The sequence below is a fragment of the Athene noctua genome, chromosome 16 (genome assembly GCF_965140245.1).
Source record: "Athene noctua chromosome 16, bAthNoc1.hap1.1, whole genome shotgun sequence".
In the NCBI taxonomy this organism is placed as follows: domain Eukaryota; kingdom Metazoa; phylum Chordata; class Aves; order Strigiformes; family Strigidae; genus Athene; species Athene noctua.
The window spans coordinates 1,787,934-1,812,167 of record NC_134052.1 but is presented as its reverse complement, the minus strand read 5'-3'; the positions used below and the strand labels follow the sequence as shown (position 1 = coordinate 1,812,167).

The 24,234-nt window shown below is 40.3% G+C and overlaps 1 protein-coding gene across 1 annotated transcript in view; it reads left to right on the top strand.

Annotated features, from left to right (window-relative positions):
* Positions 1-24,234, top strand: part of ASIP (agouti signaling protein) — a 37,966-nt gene that overhangs the window by 10,502 nt on the left and 3,230 nt on the right. The window contains exon 2 of the mRNA XM_074920298.1: positions 21,174-21,376. Within this exon, the coding sequence (XP_074776399.1) occupies positions 21,196-21,376 (181 nt within the window). The 5' untranslated portion in view covers positions 21,174-21,195. The remainder of the gene's footprint in view (positions 1-21,173; positions 21,377-24,234) is intronic.

Genomic DNA, 24,234 nt, shown 5'->3' with positions numbered 1-24,234 from the left:
GTCTTTGAGGCATTATTTGACTGTAGAGTCTGCACACACACACCCTTTGAGTTACATGCATTTTATTTGGGTAGTTTGAAGTCTCTCCAGTCTATATTTTAAGCAGTTTTAGTCACAGTCTCTCTCAAAATGGTCTTTTGAGGCTATTAGGTTGGGGGGAGGGGGGGATTTTTGTGGTTTATTCGTGATAGTTGTTTGGGGCTTTTTTTGTTGTTTGGTTTTGTTTGGTTTTTAAAAAGAACATGTTTCTTGTTTGGCTTTCCAAATATTAAAGTTGCACTGCCCTATGCATCTCTCACTGTACAGAAAAATTATTTTTTCTGCATTGAAGCAGGTTCAAGAAAGCTTTCATGAGCATTCTAGCCTAAATACAAAAAATACACAAATGATCACAGATAGAGAAGATAACTAGGGGAAAATGTTCTTTTTCTTGTACATGGAAAAGAACAATTCACTGAAAACAGAAGCATTTTGCCAGCTTCAGTATAGGTTTTTATCATTAGTAGTCCCGTTAATCTGTTACACATGAACTGACTTGTAAGTAGAGCTACACGCATGAATTAGCCCCCAGTATTTTGAAGAGTAAAGACCTACTAAAACCTCCATTAGATAGCTAACACCTTGCTAATTAAGTGTGCATGCTCATGTGGGATACATATTTGAACAGAAGAAATATTGCCTAACTTTTTTATTTTTTTAGTTTTAACATTTCTTAAAAATAGCAAATGTAACACAAAAGCCCACTGACTTCTTGAATAACATTTGCTTATGAAATTTGTTTTTCAAATCACACTACTTCTCTTTAATCTTCTTTGACTCAGGTGGTTAAAATTTTATTTATTTTGAAATAAGTATATTGAATTTGAGTTATAAGGAAGTAGAAGACAACACTGACCAGCGCTCTACTCTGGAAGCACTCACTACACCTTTTCCATTTGCTTCTCTCTGCATTTTTAAATGTTCATGCCATGAAAAAAATCTGAGATGTATTCTCACCTACAAACACTCAGGAAGACATTACATTAATAATAGAGTTTAATTAAGCATTTGAAACCCACTCAACATGATAATATTAACTGTTCAGCAAAATATTAAGTATGTTTTCATCCTGTCAATAGAAGTATCCCAGTCAAAAATGTGTAAACTGAGTGTACACATATAAGCCTGTTTCTATTCTTCCTGTAGAGTACATTTTTTAGTGGATTTTGCCATGTACTTTTCAGAGGTGTGTATAACTGAAGTATTTCCTGCACCAGTTTAAAGCAACCCTGAAATAAGGAGCTCTGCTCAGAGCAGCTGCAGGTCCAATATCCAGCTGCTGATGGGAAGGCTGCAGCTGGTAACAACACCCGTGCTTCTTGGTGGTGGTAATAGGCTTGCTTAAAAGAAAAATTATAAAGGTGACTGATCCCACTGTGGGGAACCATCCGCAATGACCTGCACTGAATCATCAGTTGTAATGTATGATAAAATGAAATAAAGTTCTGTGCTGGGCAGATCTAGTTCAGTCCTGTGATCAATTAAAAACCTGAGTTAGAAAGAAGCCGTACAGACACCTTTCTGAGACCAAACCTTTCAGAATCCACAATTACTTATTTCCTATCATGTTTTTATACAAAAAGTGGCAGAAAAAAAATTCAGGCAGACCACGTGAAAGTAATACACTTTGCATTTCAGGGGACACAATGTATGAAAAAAATAAGTACATGGCAGTTACTACATATTTTTTATATATACCTAAATAATATCTATGTATATATTATTTAGGGATTCACCCTGAGCTTTTTATCATTTGCATGTTGCATTTCAAATCTTGTTGTTTCAGCTTTCTAAGATTTTGGAATGGGCTGCTTCAGTAGGTCTGACTCAAAGCCTGACATTCTGGAGATAAATATGATTTATTTTCCTAGAGTTAAAGAGCTTTCAGAAATCTCAGTCTTTAAAAACAATAATTTAAAAAAAGCAATCTACTTTGAAATAAGTCAGTGGAGAGGTAGGTCAAGTTGGTAGGAAAACTGTAGTGCCAGTGTCTTTCTCTCCAGGATTATCTCTGAGAAGTGTGTCCCCAGCACGCCCTAGCTGAAGTGAACATCCACACTCCTGGCACGGACTCAGAGATCTGTAAGATCATAAATAAAACTGAAGGTCTAATCATTAGTTAGCACATAACAGACATTTATGTACTTTCCAGCAATTTTGCTTAGAATTCGTATTTCTTAGTACAAAATATATATATATATATATATATAAAGTCACTATAGTAGAAAACCCATTCAGCCTTTGGATAGATGTTCTAAAGCATAATTGTTAGCGAGCCAGAATAGTCCAGCTCTAGGAAATTTTTTACACCTGGCTTCTCATTCCAGTGACTCCATTTCACTATACCTTTGGCATCTTGCTTGAAAACCCTTCTGTCACCCCATCCTCCCTCCATCCCTGCCAAGTGTGTTCAGGAAGTGAGACACTCGGTTTCTCTTTGGTGTTAAAGAGATTGAGCTTTGAGAGCTCTTTTTAGACATACTTTTCCATTCCTTTGATCATTTTTACAGTTTATCCAAACCCTTTCCAGTCAATTAGCGGTGTTCTTCGAGTGTCTTCCAGAAATAGCCACACCAATCTCAAATAAATATTCTCTCTCCTATTGAAGTTGATCCTATTTTCTCATTCAAGCACTACATTAGCACGTATCACAGCAGTATTACACCGTGAGCTCATTTTCACCACAACTCCCAAACACTTTTGAGTCACTGCTTTCCAGAACAGTATCTCCCATCCTGAAGGTACATTATTCATTTTTTTCTTAGATGTTTTTCCATAATTTTTTTTGTTCTTAGAATGCATGTTATTTTTCTATGGGTAGTTTATCAATTGACACGTATCTTCCAGACATTTTTCTTCATTCTTATTTCCCACTTATGGGCCACACATGGATTTCCCATCTTCCATCAGAAAAGCTGTGCCTCATAAAACTTTGTAGAGATAGTCCAGAGCTCTTGTTGATCTTGCATAGTTACCCAAGACTGATCTGTTTTTCTTCCATATGGCACACAATGTCTGAGTCACTGATGCCAGGTTTTCTACACACAGACAAGAACAATGATATTGATCGTATTCTTCTTTTCTATTTCCTCATTTCTAAAAGGGCATGTAAGTGCAACAGATTGATTTGCATTATGTTGCTGCAAACTTTAATGGCTCCAACAGCTATTATTTTCCATGCCACAGCCAGGATAACACGACCTTGCCCAGATGTGGAAGGAATGTCCAGAAACATCAATTTCTCCCCATAGTCATCAGCAATCATGCCAGAAAGTTCTCCCCTCCCCCCCATTAAGCACTTTCTTGGCTGTGGCAGGCCAACATATGTCACCAATATGCAAGTGGTACCTTCAAGCAGAAATTATGCTTATTACCAGAGGAAGATTAACATAAAGTCAGAACCCTCTAGTTTAGGATGTCAAGGATATGGGTGAGCAGGTGAGTAGGATATTTAGAAGTTCTCTTACACAAGGAAAACAAATAAAATACATTTATCATTGTTTTTTAAATCTAGCCCTTCAAGTTTCCCTTTTGCAGGTCTTTCTGCTAACAGCTAAGGAGGAATTCCTGCCTTCTCCTTGGCATCCAAGCGAAGAGGGAGACCCTGAGGAGGCATCTCCCAGCTCTTCCCCAGTAGCCTAATCCCACGTTATAGCTGCGTTGTATCAGAGTCAGGCTTGAGCACAGGCAGCCAAACCACCAGCAGCAAGGAAGAGGCTGCAGACCCTGCTGGCACTCCAGGCCCCAACAGCCTTTCAGATGTAACATCCTGGAATCATCACCAAGTCTGATCACCACAGCTGTACCCCATCTTCTATGCATGTACCACACATTAGGAACCTCTACCAACACTACGTCTCCTATTACTCACTTCTTTCCGTTCACGGAAAAGAGGTATCGTATGGCACGCAGCACTTCTTCCAGTTCCGTTACCTTTACTGTGGAAACTGTCCTCTGACTTTCAAGAAAGTTGCTTAAAATTAATCAGCAGGAAAAGCCAGAGTGTGATTATATTTTGGTTTTATCATCAGATATAAATCAACTATTGTTCTTATTTATCACATTACCATGATCACCAGAAGGATTATTCTTGCCCAAACGATTTATGAAGATAATCCACCATCAGCCTCCACCAGTCACAGATCAAATATCTCATAACTCATATCCTTTTTAAAAAAAATAACTTCACTTCTTAAATGTCTTGACTGTAACATAAAAGCTAATTTGTTCCTGAATGTACAGATAGAACAAAACCTGACAATAGAGGCTTTATGGTGAATACAAATAGGAAATTTCATGTATCCATGTCTCTAACGCCTGTATCTAGTCAAGCATAGGAAGAGAGTAGAAAGATGTGTCAAAAACATAATGTAACAATATGTAAGCTCTTACAAGATAATAATGGGATAAGTATTTCATATAGTTGTTTCTCTGGAAAGTGAACACGGAGCAACAATAATTTCACAGCTTCCTCTTTCCTACAGCCTTCAAAGATAGACACTTTGCCAGTTTCCCATTTTCTGAGAACATGCTTATCCTCCTAGAGACAGCTCCATAGAGCTGGAAGGAATTATATCTTACATTTCTCCCAAATGAGCTAGGAGAAAGACTTAAACATGCAGAAAATGAAGGACAGCCCAGAACACTTAAAGAACACTTCATAAAGTGCCCTAAATCCCAGTAGAAAGGCAGGAGTATATTTTCAAAAAATCAAAGGGTCTTGTCCCTGAGCTTCAAACAACCCGAGGACCAAGAGAACACTGCTCTAATTTTAAAATTATAAAATATTATAAGAGGTTGATGTTAGGAAAAATAAATGAGAATATTTGAATTCTTTGAAAACAAGAAGCAAAATGGAAATGTACACTGGAGATAAGCTCCCCTGATAATACTCTGCATCTATTACATGATAACATATGACTTGAACTTAAACTGAAAACAACAACACAAAAAAGACCAAAATTACCAAAAGAAATTACTCCATTCACTACTGGGGTAAAAACGGATAGTGAAAACACTTTACCTTCCATCAGTCAATCAGAAGACAGATACCGAAGTTGTTTTTAATCAACCAGTCTAAATAACTTGCCACAAAGCATTTAACGTGCTGGCTGATGAACAAGGAGCTTATCATAACTGAGATGTACGTTCAGCATTGAGAGAGAGGAGCGCTCCTTCCCTCTGCTGTCCTTAAGGCAGGAATCTAGGATTCCTTCTATAATCAGTGGACTGATTGATCCATCCATCCATCCATCCATCCATCCACAACCTCACAGTTTCATCCCATACAGGTGGAATCAGTTGCTCCTTGAAGGAAGGCTACATAACCAGTTTAAAGGAGGTGCTAACTGTTAAGATGGGTGGGAAGCTCATTTTCAGTAAGACATGGAACAGCTAGATAATTGATGGTAACTTAAATGGCTATGTGGACAGTAAGGCCATTATATGTGCACTCAGATCCTGGAAAAATTTTGGAGTAGAAAATAGAGAACTTGATTAAAAATAACTAGAGTGGAGTAAGATTATTTGGCATTGGTGAGGTCACTAAAGGAACACTGCCTCTAATGAAAAATCAGAAAACTGAAGACCCATGTGGGTAACTGAAGACCAGGGAGAAAAGTAGTTTATACTTTGTAATTCTATGGGCTCAACCTGTTCACCTGAGCTGGGAGAATATTGGGAAGTTATCTGCTCATCCAAGTGCCTCTCAGGAGGGAAAAAAAAGAAAACAAAGTCATTTACCACAGTGAAGAGAAAGGTTTAAAGGGATTCAGTTCCTAGAAACTGAAATAAGACAAATTTAGATTAACGATTTACCAGACACTTTATTACTTGGTTTAATTAAAAATTAAGCAGTGAAATCCAGACAGGGTCTATAGCCTGTCATAGAAGAACTCAGATCATATGATCACAATGGTCTTGTTTGCTTTTGTAAGCCAGTAGCTTCATTAAAGCTTTGCTTTCTCCCAGATATTTAGCAGCACATTGTACATCCAGTCCTATTGTAGGGGCTTCTGGCTACTTTCTCAAGAGCTCTTTTAAATCATCAGTTCAATATTCACTGTAAACATACAGTAACAAACACAATAGCCCTGTTACAAGCAGTATCTATGAAACAATTTAGAAGAACCACATCATTCCTACTGAACCCTACAAAGAAGCACAAGAGTTACTGATTCCCCGTGCCTTTTCCACTTGGGCAAAACAACAGTTCCCATCATTCAGAGTTGCTTCTTCTGACATTAGTTGTGTCTAAGTATTCCCGTTATTGCAGTCTGGTTTTAGTTTTAAAATTCACTCCATCCTCAACTGTGGCATCTAACATCTGTATGAAAAGCGAGACAAGGACCCAAGCCTTTGGTTTATATGCACCATCACACTGGATAGTTTTTAAGAGGCTGTAGTTTTGTCTGGGTTTTCATTTGTTATTTTTATCTGTGTTGGCTTTGAATATGAGAAGTGACATAGCAGAATGACTGACATACATTCCTAAATATCTCTGACTTTGGAGAGAGAATAATTATCTCCAGGCAAGCTATTCCAGTGCTTCCCTATCCTGAACATTGAAAGGTGTTCCTTATGTCTCAACTCTAACTTTTCTCCTGTGATTCAAACCTTGTTGTCCTGTCCATCCTGAGCAAAGAGCACAGCATCTGAGCAGATAGGGGTGGCTCTGAATGGTCAATAGAAGGAAGGAGAGCAAGCAGCATAATTTATAGTGAGGTATAGTATCTGAGATGAACAAGTTTTTCTTCTAGTAAGATTCTTCCTTTTTAGTCCAAACATCATTGAACTCTGAACCCCAGCAAGTCTCAGCTTCTAGCGGCCATAGAGTGATTCTCACCCTTTTTACCATCCCAAAATTTGAGCTCTGAGGGCATAGTGGACTCAGCTGAAGATCCTCAAGATGAATTTTTTTTTTTTTTTCCTTTCCAGCCCATCCAAGCTGAACTAGTTTTGGTCTAAATAATGTGATATATGGCCTAATTATAGGAGCTTGGATAGGTAAGTGTAGCTGCAGAGAGAAAAATAAATGCAGGGTGGTTTGAAAGAGCCTGTGCTGAGCTATCCCCTCCTTACATACACACACAGAGTTAAAAATTATTGTATTTATATATATCTACAAAAATAATACATACAGCATCTGTAACTCAGGGATTTTAGAAATATACAAGCCCAGTTATGCCTGTCATTGCATATTTCTGCACACGGCTAATCTTTTTAGATTGGCTGCGTGCCTTGTTTTTCTTATCTGCTCTGTAGTCATCAAGAAGCCCCAGGCAGTTTGAGGTCATAAGAAGGGTCTGTGCGGCTTTTGCAACTGCATCTGTGTGTATGGTTATCAGACACAGATAAAGGAAAGGGTAAGCTTTCTCCCATTGATCAAATTATGACTATTCTTAACAGGAATAGACTGTAGAGGATGCCACAGTTTCATATTGATGCTTTAGTTATACATATGCATAATGTGAGATACTCAAAGGTGTAAAAGCTGTAAAGCCTCTGCTTCAGTTACTGAAATGTGTGTTGCCCCAAACTTGGAGAACACCACTCATTCAGACTTTGGGCACTGCAGTCCTCCAGAATTTGAGGACTGCCTTCCCCAGAATTCAATTACTGCAGTCCTCCAGGATTTGAGGACTTGAAGGATGACTGTTATGTTATTCTTTATTTAATGAAGGAACAGGCAACATTCTACACAAGAAGAGTAAAGCTCAAAGTCAGTACAACTGAGTTTACTACAGAGATTGAACATGTCTCAGATACTCTAAGAACTGCAGAACTGCCTTCCTTTTTCAAACTAAAGAGGGAAGTTTGAAACAATTTTCACTGTAGCACATTTTACTTTTATTGAAAATACAGTAAAACAGTTTGATGCAATCAAGGAAATGAGGGAATGGCATATGTTAAAAAGATGCTTTAAAACTGTGCAGTTACAAGTAATAACAGTGTATCCAGGAATCCTAAAAAAAAATCAAGAATATTTGACCCTTAAAGCATTGTTTCTAGGTATCGAACAAGATCCTTTTGCCTGATAATTTTCAGGTTTATCACGTGTATATAAAATGTTCTCACATTTGTCATCAACATGTATGAGGGAATGGAGGCCTGCACCACTTTCCACATTAAGTTATCTCAGGTGGAGTAGAAATAGGACAGTATCATTGGAGACATTGCTAGATCACATGTTATCTCAAGCACTGGTATTTTGTAACCAATTTATTACTTTTTGCTGGCATCCACGCTAATTTAAACGCATTTTTTGCTCCACATGGGTGACCAAAATTGAACACAACACTCTAAATGAAGACCACTATCTGCACACAATATCAAATGCTTTCATATTTCTGTTACAAATACTTCTCTTGATACAACCTATAATTGAATTTTCTTTTTTCACAGCTGCAACACATTGTCACTCTTGGGCATGCTGTGATCAATACAGCCATACCCCTTCTATCATTTGAAATCCAGAAGCTATTAAGTTCAGAATTTTTTTTCTCTCAAGCTTAAGTGTTTGAACTTGGCCTCTGCACTGTTGCATCTTATCCAGTTTCACTGCTTCATTCCTCAATATTATCCAGCTGGAGATGATGAGGACAAGGTAGGGAAAAAATGAAAGACTGTAAAAAGAAGAAGAACCAAATGCATGAAAGGCAAGAGAAATTTGTCTAAAGGAAACTGTGTCAAAAGCAACAGGGCACAGTGGAAGACTGAAAATTAAACAAAACAAAAGGTAGAACCAGAAAATAGAAAGAAAAGTAGGGGAGCAAGAAGAGTAGACTGGGTTCAATAACTTAAAAAGATGTTAAAATTAAAATTGCACAAAAAACCCCATACTGCATCTAATACTGTTGAAGTCTCTCTCGTGCACTTATCTCTGTACAATATATACAGTTCGTTTCAGTAAACTGACTGTGGTTTTGGTTTAGAGAAACAAGAGAAAAGACAGCGTGCCCTTTGTGCTAGGCCTCTATACTTGGGAATGATGAAAATAAATACGCAAAAGACCAGAGATAAGAGTCGGAAAGAGAAAAAAAAAACAAAAGGAATGAGAATGAACTGAGAGAAGTCCTCCAATGCCAGTTGTCAATTTGACTTTGCCTTTAGCCTTGTTTTCAATTTAAGGGCAAAAAGAAGCAGAAATTTGGATGTAACACACTGGCATCCCATTAAAAAAAAATCCTAGAAATTCATGTCATTTTTTTGTTTATAAACAAGTTAAGATTGCACCATTTTATACAGGTGAATAAGGATTTAAACCCATTTTATAAAAAGTGAAAGCTGAGTTCTTGCAGCCACCTGGCCACAGCAGGGAGGAACTTGGTGCCCTGCCATCACACTGGGCTCCATGTGAGGGTCTCGCACAGGCAGCAGGAACACATGCCTGTCTGGCAGCACTTTGGGCAGATTGATGAAATCCCCAAGAGAAAGGTATGCAACCACTGAGCTTCACTTGCAGTTCTGGCTCCAGGGTGATTTTTGGAAAGCCTAAGGGAAAATATGTAGTCTAGAGGACAAACTTAGCTGATAGCACAAAGTTGAGTCATTAGAGGAGAACTATAAAAAGAGTCTCAACTATTACCCCTAAAAGAAAAAAGACTTGGACCTAAATTTCCTTGAAGTCTGAAAATGGTTGCTTTACAGCTACAGACACGTTTATCTTCACAGATAGCAGGATCATTTTTTAACCCAGCTGAGGTTATATTTAGACCCAAACATCACAACTGCATATTCTGCATTGTTTCAGACAAGTCAAAATGCAAAGGTAGAACATGAAATAATGAATGACATGTCAGACTGAAACAGTCTCTCAAAACATGGAACCTTTTTTCCACAGTCACCAGCAATTTTCTAAGAGTGAATCAGAAAATTTGTTAGAATGGAAGATGCCCAGATAAAAGTACACAAATGGACAATCAAACAGTGATATTTCCCCTGGCCATTGACTAATATAAAATAGATATTGGGGGGAAAAAAAAAAAATCAAGAGTCATTACTCTTATAAATATGTAATAATGTTCAGAAGATATGTAATGGCTATTATGGTTTGTATAAAATACATTTGTGCAATGATTTTTATAGTTATATATGAATGATCCACAAAAATGTAAATCTGAATTCCTGTTTCAATGTCAAAACTCATTGGTAAGTGGAATTAACATTGCTCTCATGGCTTCCAGAACAGCTGAGTTGGGCAGAACTCAAATGCTGTGGCAATTATAAATGTAAGTGATGTGAACTAGTTAGGAACAAACCGTACAGATACGCCTATGCAAGCAGAGGCAAACAGTAGAGCTGGCAGTAGCTAAGAAAGTTATCTGAAGGTTATGTAGGGTATTATGCTACATCTAGCTGTACTGAAGAAAAGAGGAAAACTTGGGAGTATTTTGAGGATTTCTTATTATGATCAATAGCAGATGGGGATATACGGGATATTTCCCACAGGAAAAAGCCTTTTATACTGACCCTGCACTTAAGGTCAAAGAGAGGGGATGGATGCACACATGAGGAGACCCGCTGTACTCTGTTTCATCTTTGTTGTGGGTAGTGAGGCCATAAAAGTACTTTTGCTACGATGATTATTGGTGGTTAGGCACTTAGGTTATGGTTATGTTTAAGTGAAAGCAGCACATTCAGTGTTACACGTGAAGGGGGACACACTGGAGTTCAGCAGTCGTCCAGCGTGAACTGCAGCACTTAACTTTCAGTGCAAAGACATCCTGGAGACACTGCTTGGGTTTGCAAGCTGTGCGAGACTGCCACGGACGGTGTGGTGACACTCTGCAGGGCACGCTTCTGCCACTGCCATGTTGTACCACCCAGACAGAGGATACAGCCACGGGGTCTCAGGCTCAGGGAGCACCCGGTGCATCCCCTTGAGCCTCGTACCTCTGGGAGGTGCCCACGGGTTGGGGTGCCACGTCACCAGTGAGGGATCTGCAGGAGGGGGTTAGCAGACTCCGAGGCATCCAGAAGGACAAGGCTGAACCCAGTGTCCACATCAAGAGGAAGCAGTGAGAGGCAGTAACCAAAGACAATCTACTGGAGATGGAGGCTTGTATCTGCCAAACTCCAAACTTGTTCTAGGGCTGAGATTTGGGAAGTTGCAGAGAGACTGCCAAGGTTCCTCTGGACCCTTGTGCTATTATCCATTGCTGTCCAACCACACAACCAACAACAACACAGCCATGGGAGGCTTTGTGCGTATCCAGAGTGACTCAAGCAGTCTGTGGAGCAGGGATATATAAAGAGATTAGGTACTTGATGTCTTCTCCAGACCGGTCAGTTCTGCTATGGCCTCAGCCTAGAGGCAGAGACTCTGGGAACATGGCATTGCCCACTGCAGAGGAAGATACAGTGCAGAGTAGTGCACTTAAAGAGGCCAGGGGGCCAAGAAGGCCAATGGCATCCTGGCTTGTGTCAGCAATAGCGTGGCCAGCAGGGACAGGGAAGGGATCTGAGCCCTGTGCTCGGCACTGGTGAGGCCGCCCCTCGATGAGTGGGTTCAGTTTTGGGCCCCTCACCCCAAAAGGGCCATTGAATGACTCGAGCGTGTCCAGAGAAGGGCAACGGAGCTGGGGCAGGGTCTGGAGCACAGGTCTGCTGGGGAGCGGCTGAGGGAACTGGGGGGGTTTAGTCTGGAGAAGAGGAGGCTGAGGGGAGACCACATCGCCCTCTACAGCTCCCTGAAAGGAGGGTGCAGAGAGGGGGGATGAGTCTCTTGAGCCAAGGAACCAGTGCCAGGCCCAGAGGGAATGGCCTCAAGCTGCATCAGGGCAGGGTCAGGCTGGCTCTGAGGAAGGATTTCTGTGCAGAAGGGGCTGTTGGGCGTTGGAATGGGCTGCCCAGGGCAGGGGGGGAGTCCCCATCCCTGGAGGTGTTTAAGAGTCGGGTCAACTTAGTGCTGAGGGATCTGGTGTAGTTGGGAACTATTAATGTTGGGTTGATGGTTGGACTGGATGATCTTTAAGGTCTTTTCCAATCTAGACAATTCTGTGATTCTGTGTAAACCAGCTGGACGTAGAAAAGTCCATGGGACCAACCAGGTGCATCCCAGGGTGCCGAAGATGCTGGCTGATGTTACTGCCAGACTGCTTGCTTTGAAAGGTCGTGGCAAATGGGGAAGGCTCCTTATGCCTGGAAAAAGGAAATACCACATCCGCCTTCAAAAAAGGCGAGAAGAGAATTCACGGAACTACAGGTCAGCTGGGCTGACCTCAGTCCTTATGAAGGCAATAGAGCAAATATTTCTTGAAGCTATTTCCAGTCACAGGAAGGACAAAAAGGAACTGTGAAGAGCAAGCATGGATATACCCAAGGTAAATCATACCGGACCAAACTGATTGCCTTCTGTGCTGGGGTGACTGAATGTGGGAATAACTGGATGCATACCTAAATGGAAAGAAGAGCATATTGCTCTCCTGAATTATGCGATACGCTCTCCTGCATATACCCTGAATTCGACAGGGCCTTTGACAAAGTCTCCTCCAGTCTCCTTATAGCCAAACGGGCAAGATACAGCCTGGATTAGTGGGCCATAAGGGAGGTGGAAAACTGGCTGGTTCACAGGCTTAAGGCGTGGTGATCACTGGTGTGAAGTCCAGCTGTTGGGCAGTTACTAGTGGAGTCCATCAAAGGTCAAAACTGGGGTCAGTACTGCTTAGCATCTTTATTAATAATTTAGTTGAACAGCAGTTGTACACTCTCAGAAAGTTTGCTAGTCATACCAAGTTGGTCAGAGTGGCTGATAGGCAGGAGGAGCAAGTCAAACAAAAAGTTTTGTGAACTCTGCCCATGGAGATATTCAGGTCTTGGCTGCCTGACACCCCAGGTCAACGTGATCTAAAATGGCACTGGTTTGAGCAGGAGGTAGGACTACAGATCTCCACATGTCCCTTACTGCCTAAACTACTGCACAGCTAAATGGCAAATGACTTGTCAAAGTTGATTAAAGGAATACAGTTATACAGCACCACAGCTTATAAAAGTATCTCATGTTATATAATAAAGACAGAGGGGTGCATGGTTGTTTTCTCCAATAGCTGAGCAAGAAAGGAAGAGGAGACAATTCAGTGCTGCAGGATAACGTTGCCACAAGGCCCATAAATATAAATTGAGGCAGAAAATTAAAAGGAATTTCAATTTCTATATGGAAAGTAAGGGGGGAGATACAGAAGGGGTTTACAATTGGAATAACAGAGGTCTAGTCTTGAACCTACAATGAGACAAACGTGCTGATTGTGGGGGATAACTGTGTATTGGACACAGCAATTAAAGGAGTTCCACTCAGTTTTTCTTTTTCCATCCTCAAGAGGTAGAGGGTTAAACATAGAATCATAGAACCATAGAATGGTTTGGGCTGGAAGGGACCTTAAAGATCATTCAGTTCCAACACCCTGCCATGGGCAGGGACACCTTCCACTAGCCCAGGTTGCCCAAAGCCCCGTCCAGCCTGGCCTTGAACCCTTCCAGGGAGGGGGCAGCCACAGCTTCTCTGGGCAACCTGTGCCAGGGCCTCACCGCCCTCACAGGGAAGAATTTCTTCCTTATATCTAACCTAAATCTACCTTCCTTCAGTTTAAATCCATTACCCCTCATCCTATTACAACCCTCCATAACAGAGTCCCTCGCCCCTTTCCTGTAGCCCATTTCAGCCCTGGGAGGCCACTCTAAGTTCTCCCCAGAGCCTTCTCTTCTCCAGCTGAACCCCCCCAACTCTCTCAGCCTGCCCTCACAGGGGGTGCTCCAGCCCCCCGAGCACCTTTGTGGTCTCATCTGGCCCCACTCAAGCAGGTCCATGTCCTTCTGCTGTTGGTGCCCCCAGAGCTGGACCCAGCACTGCAGGGGGGTCTCACAAGTGTGGAGCAGAGAGGGAGAATCCCCCCCCTCATCCTGCTGCCCACACTGCTCTGGGCGCAGCCCAGGACACGGGTGGATTTCTGGGCTGTGAGCTCATGTTGCTGGCTCACAGTCAGTTTTCCATCCACTAACACCCCCAAGTCCTTCTCCTCAGAGCTGCTCTCCATCCACTCCTCACCCAGCCTGTGTTTGTGCTGGGGATTGCCCTGACCCATGTGCAGGACCTTGCCCTTGGCCTTGTTGAACTCCATGAGTTCATGAGGGTTTTTTTACTTTGGATTGTTTGGATTTACTTTGTTTCTTGTGGAGTTTTACCTATCATTTTCAAATTTATGGGTATCTGTTTTCTTGAACTCCATTGGTTTAGTTTGCTCCTCTGTCAAACATCTGTATTCGCTCTTAATGGTTCTTCTATACTATGAGACAATTTCCTATGGGGTAATGTCTCTTTTGCTGTTGTAAACTTCTGTTATTAATCTTCTTACTGCTTTTGAAGATTTCACATTTCTTCTTAATTCTCAGTTTCACCACACATATGCTGTATTTACTCATGGTGTTCTCTCCCCCATATTCATTTCTTTTTGGACATTTCACATGAATTTCCTGAATACACAATATAGAAGGTCACTATAGCCCTTGGAGATTTTATCTAGGAAATTCTAGTTTACTTATTAATATTTTTATGAGGAAATGGTGTGCTCCTAGTGATAAGCCTTTAACATCAGCTGCAATTCAAATCTTCATACCTAACACTTTCTGCCTTAGCATTATTGTTCCCAAAGCCAACAATGGCAGTGCTAAAGCATCATTGTTCCAAGGGTCAACAATGATACTGCTAAAACACCATCAAGTCTGAGATTGTCATTACTCACTAAATAACTGTAAACCAGCTTTGACTCCATTGGTGGTTCTTATTACATATTCAGCCTTGTAATGTGTGAAACGTGTCAATGATGTGTGTGAAACCTGTCTGGAGCAAAAAGCAATCTAAAAGTTATTTTCTTCTATTGAAATCACAAGTAATCGTACTCCTTCAGAATGGCAGACAACTTGCCTTCCCAAATATATCACACTCTCACAGTTTCTTTTAATCACTGTTGGGCCACTGACAGGGGGTTTTTTCCTTTACTTCAGAAATTTCAGTGACTTTCCTTGAATCACAGATGAAGATTTCTCTGCTAAAGTGGTAGATTAAGTAACCTTTTTATGTTTAACATTAGTTAAGGAACTCTTAGACCTTTGGTTTCCTGACAATTTTCCTCAATAGTTGTCATTTTGTTCAAGACAGCATGCTAAAATATTTGCCACGGCATATTTCCTCAACTGTTTCTCTTTACATTCCCTTTCACTTATACTATAGTACCTAACTGAGCATTTCTCAGCAGTCGGACCCCTGAATAGCTTTTACTTTTTGTATATAGCTTAGGGAATTGTGCCAGGAATTAAAACTTTTTTGGCACAGCTCTGACGGTTGTTGCATGTATACACCTTCCCATTGGATCAAGCCACACCAGATATTGTCTTTCTGATGAAGATGAGAGAAGAACGAGTCAGTCACTTCTCTTCCTACAAAATGTCAGCAAGGCAAGTCATGGATGTAATATTTCCTCCCTTTTGGAGAAATAAGCTTCCCATATCACTAACATGTGTGATAGATTGTTACCTAACAGAGTCAATGAAAGTGATAAAGATTAGAAAACATTTGGAAACTGAACTTCATGGGCAATCCCAGAGAAACTCTTCACCTCAGTCTGAAGTGCAGGCTGTATAGAAGAACCTGTATTGGTCCTCCTCCAACAACTTGAACAGTGTAATCACAACTGCCAAGTTGTACTTAAAGCAAAGTATTATTAGATCAGAATGCTGAGGAAAACATATTCCCTGATGTATCCAGGAAATTAAAAATTTCTCGTGTTTTTATTGCTTAGGATGTGCTCAAATATTTGGCTTTTGCAATTGCATTTGAAAAGCATGAAAACTAGATCCTCAAATGGCCTAAGAACTCAAAGACTAGAACACAACAGAGTAACAGAAACGTGCTGTTGTTTTCCTTCTCATGCTTCCAAGGGTCGATCTCATAACACACAAAGGCTAGAAACCACACCAAACCAACCAGAATTGAGCATATGTTAAGCGTGTACACATACTACATAGCCACATGTTTGTAAAGCTGTTATTGTTAAGCTCTCATTGAACTATTCTCATATTTCAATGGCATGCAAACCAAGGGCAGATGTGTTGGGTGGGGCTGGCAAAGAATCTTCCAGGTGAGCATGGAAAAACTTGGGAAGGGGATTGAGGAATTCATGTGTCTACTCAAACACCAAAAACTCGTTGCAAGATTTGTCCCTGTGATCCTTCTCTCAGAACCTCAGAGGTGTATGAAAGGTCCATGCAAAAAGGGGACCTAAGATTTTCAGCGCAACACTGAATGAAACATCTGAAATGCACTGAGATTCGGGTTAGACTCCAAACAGGGCCTCCAGGTTCATTCTGTGGGGAGACCTTTGCTTGCGTTGATTTTGTTTTAAATTATTTTGTGGATTGCAGATGAGTAGCCGATATTTCTTTATATTTACTCATGTGTTTTTGCATCTTGACAATCTCTTTAAAGCCTTGAAAAAGCATATATCTTTGCTTTGCATTCTGTGCAGTCAATACTAACACGCTGTTAGGAAACTAATACCGTAGAGGAAGACCCGTGGCTGGAGCCAGTGGAGTGCTGCCTGGAGCACTACGTTTCCCATCTGTCTCAGGTGGATTCATTTTTTTCCCTTCAAATGCCCCTTAACATGCCATTTCCCTTTTTATTGCTATTCCTTAGCTGAAACCTGCTGGTTGAGATGGGATTGCTCTGGAGATTAGATAGCACAGCTCTAGATGACCATGAAATATTTACTCAGAACCTCCACGGTCTTCCTATAAGCCTCCACATTTGATTTCCTAATTTTTTCAGTCTCTCTTAATCTTAAAATCTCAACACCTTTCAAGACATCCACTAATTCTTGCTTTATTCCATGCATTCTCTCTTTTTCTGTCTTATCCTTTTTGAAATGGGAGCACAGCAGCAGAGCACAGGTGAAGATTTGTCAGCAAGCTACTGAGTGATGTAACAGTCTTCAGTATTTTATGTTTCTTTGTTCATGTGCTTTAACATCTTGTTTTTCTAAGCAGCTGTTTTCAGCTATTTATAATTTCAACTTGTCTCCTCCAGTGTTTATGGCAGACTTCATGTATGAATGTCTCAACTGTTCACTCTGTTGTTATATGAGGATAAATCTCCAAATAGAGTGAAATCAGCTGTGACAGGAAATGAGTACCCCTCAAAAGTGTTGAATGTACAGGGTGGTTCTTGGGAAATCAAATTTCTTCATGAAGACTTCTAATACGACATCACAAAAAATATATATTGAAAAAGAGACAAAAACTGTTTCACATCATCCGTCATTTTCCAAATTTACATTCAGGAAAAATGCTCATGACAGCTAACACTTGGAGTAAATATTAAAATACCATATTTACATATTAAATATAATAAGCCAAAGCACAGAAGAAATGGCATAGAAAAGGGTACTGAGATCTCTGATGACAGTTAACAAACTTTCAAACACTTGCTTTTTTTTTGTTTCTAAACAAACTTCTGTCATTCTCTTGACAAAAAAGGGCACTGCCATATGTTAACTATTTCCTTACAGAACTTGCTGAACTGTAGCTAAAGTTCAGTGGCTAGATTTGAGTGCTGTGCAAACCAAGACTCCATCAACAACAATGGAAAAAAATAATATGTTTAAGTTCTTCTAGTACATTTTAGCTTTATTAAAGCAATAAATGGTCTCCCTCTAACGATACTGCTATTAAAGCAATTTACTTCTCCATTATTAGGAGCTCAATAGGAAAATAAACTCTTTTAAAAATAAGCGTTCGTAGAAAAGCGGATATGAAGCTTGCTGAAGCTAAGGAAAACAGCTTTAAGGCAAATTGCCTTAAACAGCCTCTGATGAGTCCCAGAAAGAAAATTAGGAAAATAGAAAACTTGGGCAAAGGTTTTGTGATACGCTGCAAAAAATGAAACCCAACGTTACAAGCACCTTTTTTCTCATCTACACTTCAGATTCCACTTTCCACCTCTCACCCTTTCAGGATCTCTGCTGCACAGACCTAGCAGACTACGCTGCTCTAAGGAGTGTTACCTGGTATCGTTTTCAGATCAAATGCATATTCATAATATAGGTATTTTCCAGGTTCAGTCACTAGAAGGCTGCAAAATCCCTACCACATAAGTGCTTTTGGCAACAAAGAAAAAAAAACACATGCACAAAAAATCAAATCAACACATGCAGCCAGGTTTGCATTTTAACACTAGAGCATGTTCAGATGTCACTCTGTTTGAAGTGAACAGATGCAAGCTGTAAAATTTTACTATTTTATTACATTTGCACAGGCACAATCGCATTCATTGGCAGTTTTGCTCAGACAAAGACAAGGAATTACAATGGATACAACATTTTGGGATGGAAGACGTTTATTTAAACAGCATTTTGGGGGCATGTCAACATGGTCTCCAGCAGACAGTTATGTGCCAGCCGTGCAGATGGGCAGCACATACTGATCTGAAAATCATAGATATGTTATAGAGCATCTCCTGTAACTAGCCTAAAATGACGCTTAAAAAAGCAAAATCTACTGCATGAACACCACTATGTGCAAATCTAAACAGCTTCCAGCTCATACCTTGCTCTCTTCACTCCAGCTCAGAGCATGGAAAGAATTAGACCCCAAATATCTATCTACCTGTCACAGACATTCCCTGTGTCACAGAATCATAGAACAGTTTGGTTGGAAGGGACCTTTAAAGGTCATCTAGTCCAACCCACCTGCCATGGGCAGGGACATCTTCTAGTAGATCAGGTTGCTTAGAGCCCCATCCAACCTGACCTTCAATGTTTCCAGGGATGGGGCATTTAGTTCATGGTTGCCCAGAGCCTGTGCCAGGGTTTCACTATCCTCATCATAAAAATTTCTTCCTTCCCTGTATGCCTAGTTCCTGCAAAAATCAGCATCCTTAAAAGTCAAGCAAGCTAGGATTTTTTTAAGTAATATATTTTATTTGACCGACTGCATATGTGGAAAATGTAGACAAGCTTTTGAGAATAAAAGCTGTTATTCAGCTCTTTTTTGAATTTTAAGCATATACGTAGAATATGAACATCACCAGGGATACTCAGGTTGGCAAAACTAGTTACATAAAAAGAAGTTCTAATTTTGACCTAAAGGGTTATGATTATGACCTAAATGGTTATCTACATACATAACTATGTGTTAGAACAGTCTTTAGAAAGCATCAAGACATCTCAGTCATGTTTGGGCATCTTTTGTGAAAAGAGATGGGAAAAAACTATAAAAGAGTATCTCTACTGCACAGAAAAAAAATGAGGCTACGTTCCTGACCTCGCAAATATTTTCAGATACTTCCCATTATTCTTAGGCGATTACCACAGGCAAAGGCTGAACTTCTGTATAAGAATTTGCAAGACCAGAGTATGTAAAAATTGAAAACAGACATGCCATCTTGATTCTTTACTAAATTGCAATAGCTGAAAATTCAATCCCACAATTTTACCATCACAATACATTTTCATGGCATGACTTGTTCTATTGTTAATTACAAATTACATTTTCTTTTAAAGAAGATGTACTTCAGTAGGTGATTTGTGATCAATTTAAAGACTCCTCCCGTATCATATACAAAATTTTAATCAACTCATTCAAAGGATACATCTATCCACATTCATGACTATGATCCAGCTTGGGTCTAACTTTCATATCAGATTTGAACTACACCAGCTGCATTTAATTTGAAATACAGAAATAATTTGAAATAGCACCACTCAGTTCTCCATAAATTAATCCCCCCTACTGTAAAACTCCACGCTCAGATATATCTGTTTCAGTTACAGCTCACGCAGATGTCTAAATCACAAAGGATTCACCACATGTGGCCCTGCAAATGCTAACTGAGTCCTAATAGTCTGGGTGCATACCCTCACAGCACAGCTATAACCAGCAGTGCCGATGTCCTCAGCACTGATCTGTTACATGAGCATGGCCTGTAGAACAGTCTTAGAAATGAGCCCAAACAATTGGAATCAGAGGTGTAATATTCAACATCTCACAAGGAAGAGTGGGTCCGTGGAGGGTCTAAAAGCAACTGTAATACAGACTCAGTTTAGCCGGAGTGATTAGACTGAAGCTCTTCCAATGCAGAAACTTTATCTTTTAACTCTCTAGTAATTAAGTCATTATAGCCAGATTAAGTTGCTCAAAACATTTGGTTACACTCCCTCTTTTTACAGCCACTAGTAGTTTTTCACTGACAAAAAGCTATCCATAAATCTTGAGGCTGGAAGTGCCTCTGGGGGAAGGTTCCTAGAACTCTGACACAGCCTAAAACTAACACATATGGAAATAAAAATAACTGCAAACTGCAACAGTGTTAAGAATCTACAAGAAAAGAAGACAAGGATGGTGATATGCTCTGTGTACCCCATACAGCTGCACTGTGTCACGCAGAGGTTGGCCAGGGCCAGTGGCTTCCTTCCAAGGTGTATGGCCACATTCTGCAAAGCTCAAGTTTCTCCATAAGTATGCTCAGATTTCATAAACTTTGTTACATCTTAGAAGTTATTAACTCACACTAAACCCTAAGGCCCATGAATGCTTTACAGCACTGGGCCTTTTATAACTTGTATGAGTTATGGCTGTGAGTCACTGTGGGATCAGGGCAGCCACATTAGGGTATAATAAAACAAGATCTTTCTTCAGGACTTATTTTCAAATGAAGAAAAGTAACAGGAAACTTAATTGATTTTTTTTTTTAATTACCATTGTTTTTCTTGGTTTTCTAGAACAAATCTGTAAGCAAGATTTTCTGGGAAACATCTGATGATGTGATTGAGCTGGTCAAAAGTGACATCAGAAGTTCTCCCCTTGGTCATACAATAAACAACACCATAAAACTCAGTGGGGAGAACTCACTCACAGCTTTTGGGAAAATAAACCTTCTGCAAAAAGGGATGAAAAAAAATTTTAAAAGATCATCTAAGAGTTTTATTTGGGACAGCATTTTTCCACTCAGACAACTGCAATCTGAAGTATTCTGGTATCAGAGGCAAAGTGCTGGAGACAGTTGTCAAAGGCACGTTGCTAAAGCTGCACAACATGACAGAACACCATTGCTGAGATTCATATCCTTGTGTCTCTCCTATATGCAGGTTTTGACCGACTTTGGTTTTCATGACAATGGAATTTTTCCTCCCCAGGATGGAAAGTAAGAACCTCTTCCTAAGCCTATTGCTCTGCTACAGTTTGCTCAGAGCTGCCGATTCTCATATGGTAATTGAGGAGAAGACAGAATGCAACCTGTCAAGAAGCAACAAAATGAATCTCTCAGATCTTCCACCCATCTCCATAGTAGGTTAGTAAAATTTCCCATTTGGTGCCAAATTAACAAGATTTGCAGAAAATACAATTGTCAATTAATATGGATTATTTTGACAGCTTACTGCAATGCTGCAGTTCATACAAAGGCATTAGTAGAATGCAGAACTGCAGTGGCAATGCAGCCACAGAACCCAAGAATGGCAGTGTTGCAAACTACAGTTTGGAGTTAAAAAAAAAGTAAAAGATCAGGCAACTTATTTTAGTTTTATGGATTTCACTTCAGGTCCTATCATACTGTAAGTCTTTTTATACTGAAAAGAAGTGTTTTTCTGTTAAGGTGGGCATTGATCTTTCTCTGAAAGTCTAGTGCAAATGGAAGAAGAGAACGTAACTCTTTTTTTTAGGATCTGCTCTTGTGGCAGAGAAAACAGTTCTCTAATGTATTAATATAACCTCAGTTTAGCTGTGTGCCAAGTGATCTTTAACCAGGAAATAAAAGAGCACTGGAAGGGAGAGCCAGAGGTCACCTCTTTATCCAAGACAGGACCAGCTATGTCCCTGCTGTTACTGACAGGTGACCATCTGTCCTGTTAGGGAAGAACCTGGTTAGGGCAATGCCAGAGACACGTCCTCCCGCAGCAGCAGAGCATCCTTGTGTCCTCAGCACTCCGTGGTGAAGCCCAACTGCGCTGCTTTACCCTCGTTCTTTTCCTACATGGAACCAGAATGAACCTTTGACACTGAAAATGCAAGAATAATTTAAAGGAGCGGATCCTGGTATAACACTTCTGTAGTCCACTTGTCTTGGTTGACTATTCTGAAAAGGAAAATATAGATGCAAAACCCACTGTCACACCATTGTCCAGGGCTGCATTTCCAGAGTTATCCCAAAGACTTTCTACAGCCCAGTTGTTCAAAGGCAAGAGGTCAGTCTGATCCTCCACTACCCCACACCTAAAGAAAACTGGAAAAGTACAAAGTGAGTAATAAAAGTGAGACATATCATTCCTCTTTTTCTCATTCAAAGGAATCTGACCTGTGTTTTGAAATAAGTTTATATTAGAGCTGAAATGGTACATGATCAAAACTTTCTGGGTTTTATTCCAGACAACCAGTAGCCACATTATCTCCATCCCTTATTAACTAACATAACTGAGTTATAACTTGATAAACTAAATATAAATTAATTAAAAGCTTGCACTAGTGCATGGCTTATGAAGAGCATTTGAAAGTCCCTACCCATGACCTTTCAAATGGGTGGAGAAAGAAGGTGCAGGAGAATGGACAGACACTGACATTGTTTTGGGGTCCAGGTGACCAGGCCAAGGGACCTTCCAACCCTGCTGATACAGGGTCCGCTGGGAGAGGCAGGATGACAGCAGATCTCACCATCTTCACAGGCACGTCACCTGCCTCACTCCAGCATATTGTGAGACACAACTGGAGGCCCATCCTCTTCCGCTGATTTTTGCCAGGGTCTGTGCATTGTGCAGCCGTTGGATGAAGTAATGGAGCCGTGCCCTTCACAGAACTGGGGGCTGAAATGAGTGGGAAGAGTTGCTAGAGGCTGAGAGACTGCCTTGGAAACAATCCTGCAGAGGATGGAAACAGGTCAAAATGGGAGAAACTAATGCAAACAGGGGAAAGCTGCTGGAAAAAGCAGGCAGACAGGAGCAGGAGGGGCAGGTGCAGAGATGACTTCTCCACCTGCTTCCTCTGCCTGCAGCCCCAGCAAAACCCCTGCAATGCTCGGGAAGGGAGGGTGAAGAATGAAGCTGCACACGGTAATTATTATAACAACAGTGTGATGGCAAAAGGCTGACAGGCTGGTCTTTCCCATCACTGCCACAGAAACAATTAATTTAGAGCGAATATTAAGAGTGTTTAGATAACCACAGCCTCCTCTCCCCTCCTGATACTGTCAATTTCTTTATGATTTATCAGTTATAACTTGCCGTGCTGATATACATAATGTATTTTTGTATAAGCTAGCAGAAATATTTCTTGTCAGCTTGGTTTAAACGTTTTGGATAGAGCTTCCCATCTCAGTGACATTTTCTTCTACCAAGTCTGGTTCCTTCTGGTTGGCCACACAGAACAGAGATGAAGGCATTCATGTTACAGCTCAGTTTTTAAATGTTGCTGTAGCCATACTTGAGTAATAAAACTCATTTTCAATCAGCTGTTTACACACCTGTTTACACATCAATTGTAGTACTTATAGTATCCACAGATGATATGTCTGGCTCAAATTCAATAAAACCTGAGGCTGGATTTGAATTACACCTTGAAAGGTAAGCAGAGGCTTTGCTAGCATCAACTAGTAAAATATGCAATCATCTAATTACTACATGTTTTTTATAGCACTTCAAATCACAGTTGTATCAACAGGGGTGAGAGGTGTGTGTTATCAATATTTTCACAAGCCTGTGTTACATTTTCCCATATCATCACAGATGAGATTTGTGAGGAGCTCGTCAGTTGGGCAGCTGTTGGAAACATGGCATGTAGAGCATGAGGAATATGAGATTAGAAGCCAGTCAGGAAAAGCAAGTGTTTTACCCAACCGAGAGAAAGTATAGAAGAGACAATTACACCACTCACCTGTCAAAAAAAAGCATCTATACATTTCCCTCTCATTTGTACACTGGGCATCATTTTCTTCTTTACCAAACTCCCTGGAATAATTAAAGCACGTTTACATCATGCCAATGTATAAGTCTCTGCTTATATGCATCATATACACTGTAACTCAATGTTATCAAAACAACTTTGTGGGTAAAGCGATCCAGACAATCCTGTACAATTGTACTACAGAAAGTTAAATTAATGTAGACAAGTATCCTGGTTACTGTCAGAAAGTTTCAAATGACAGCATAACAAAACCAGCAT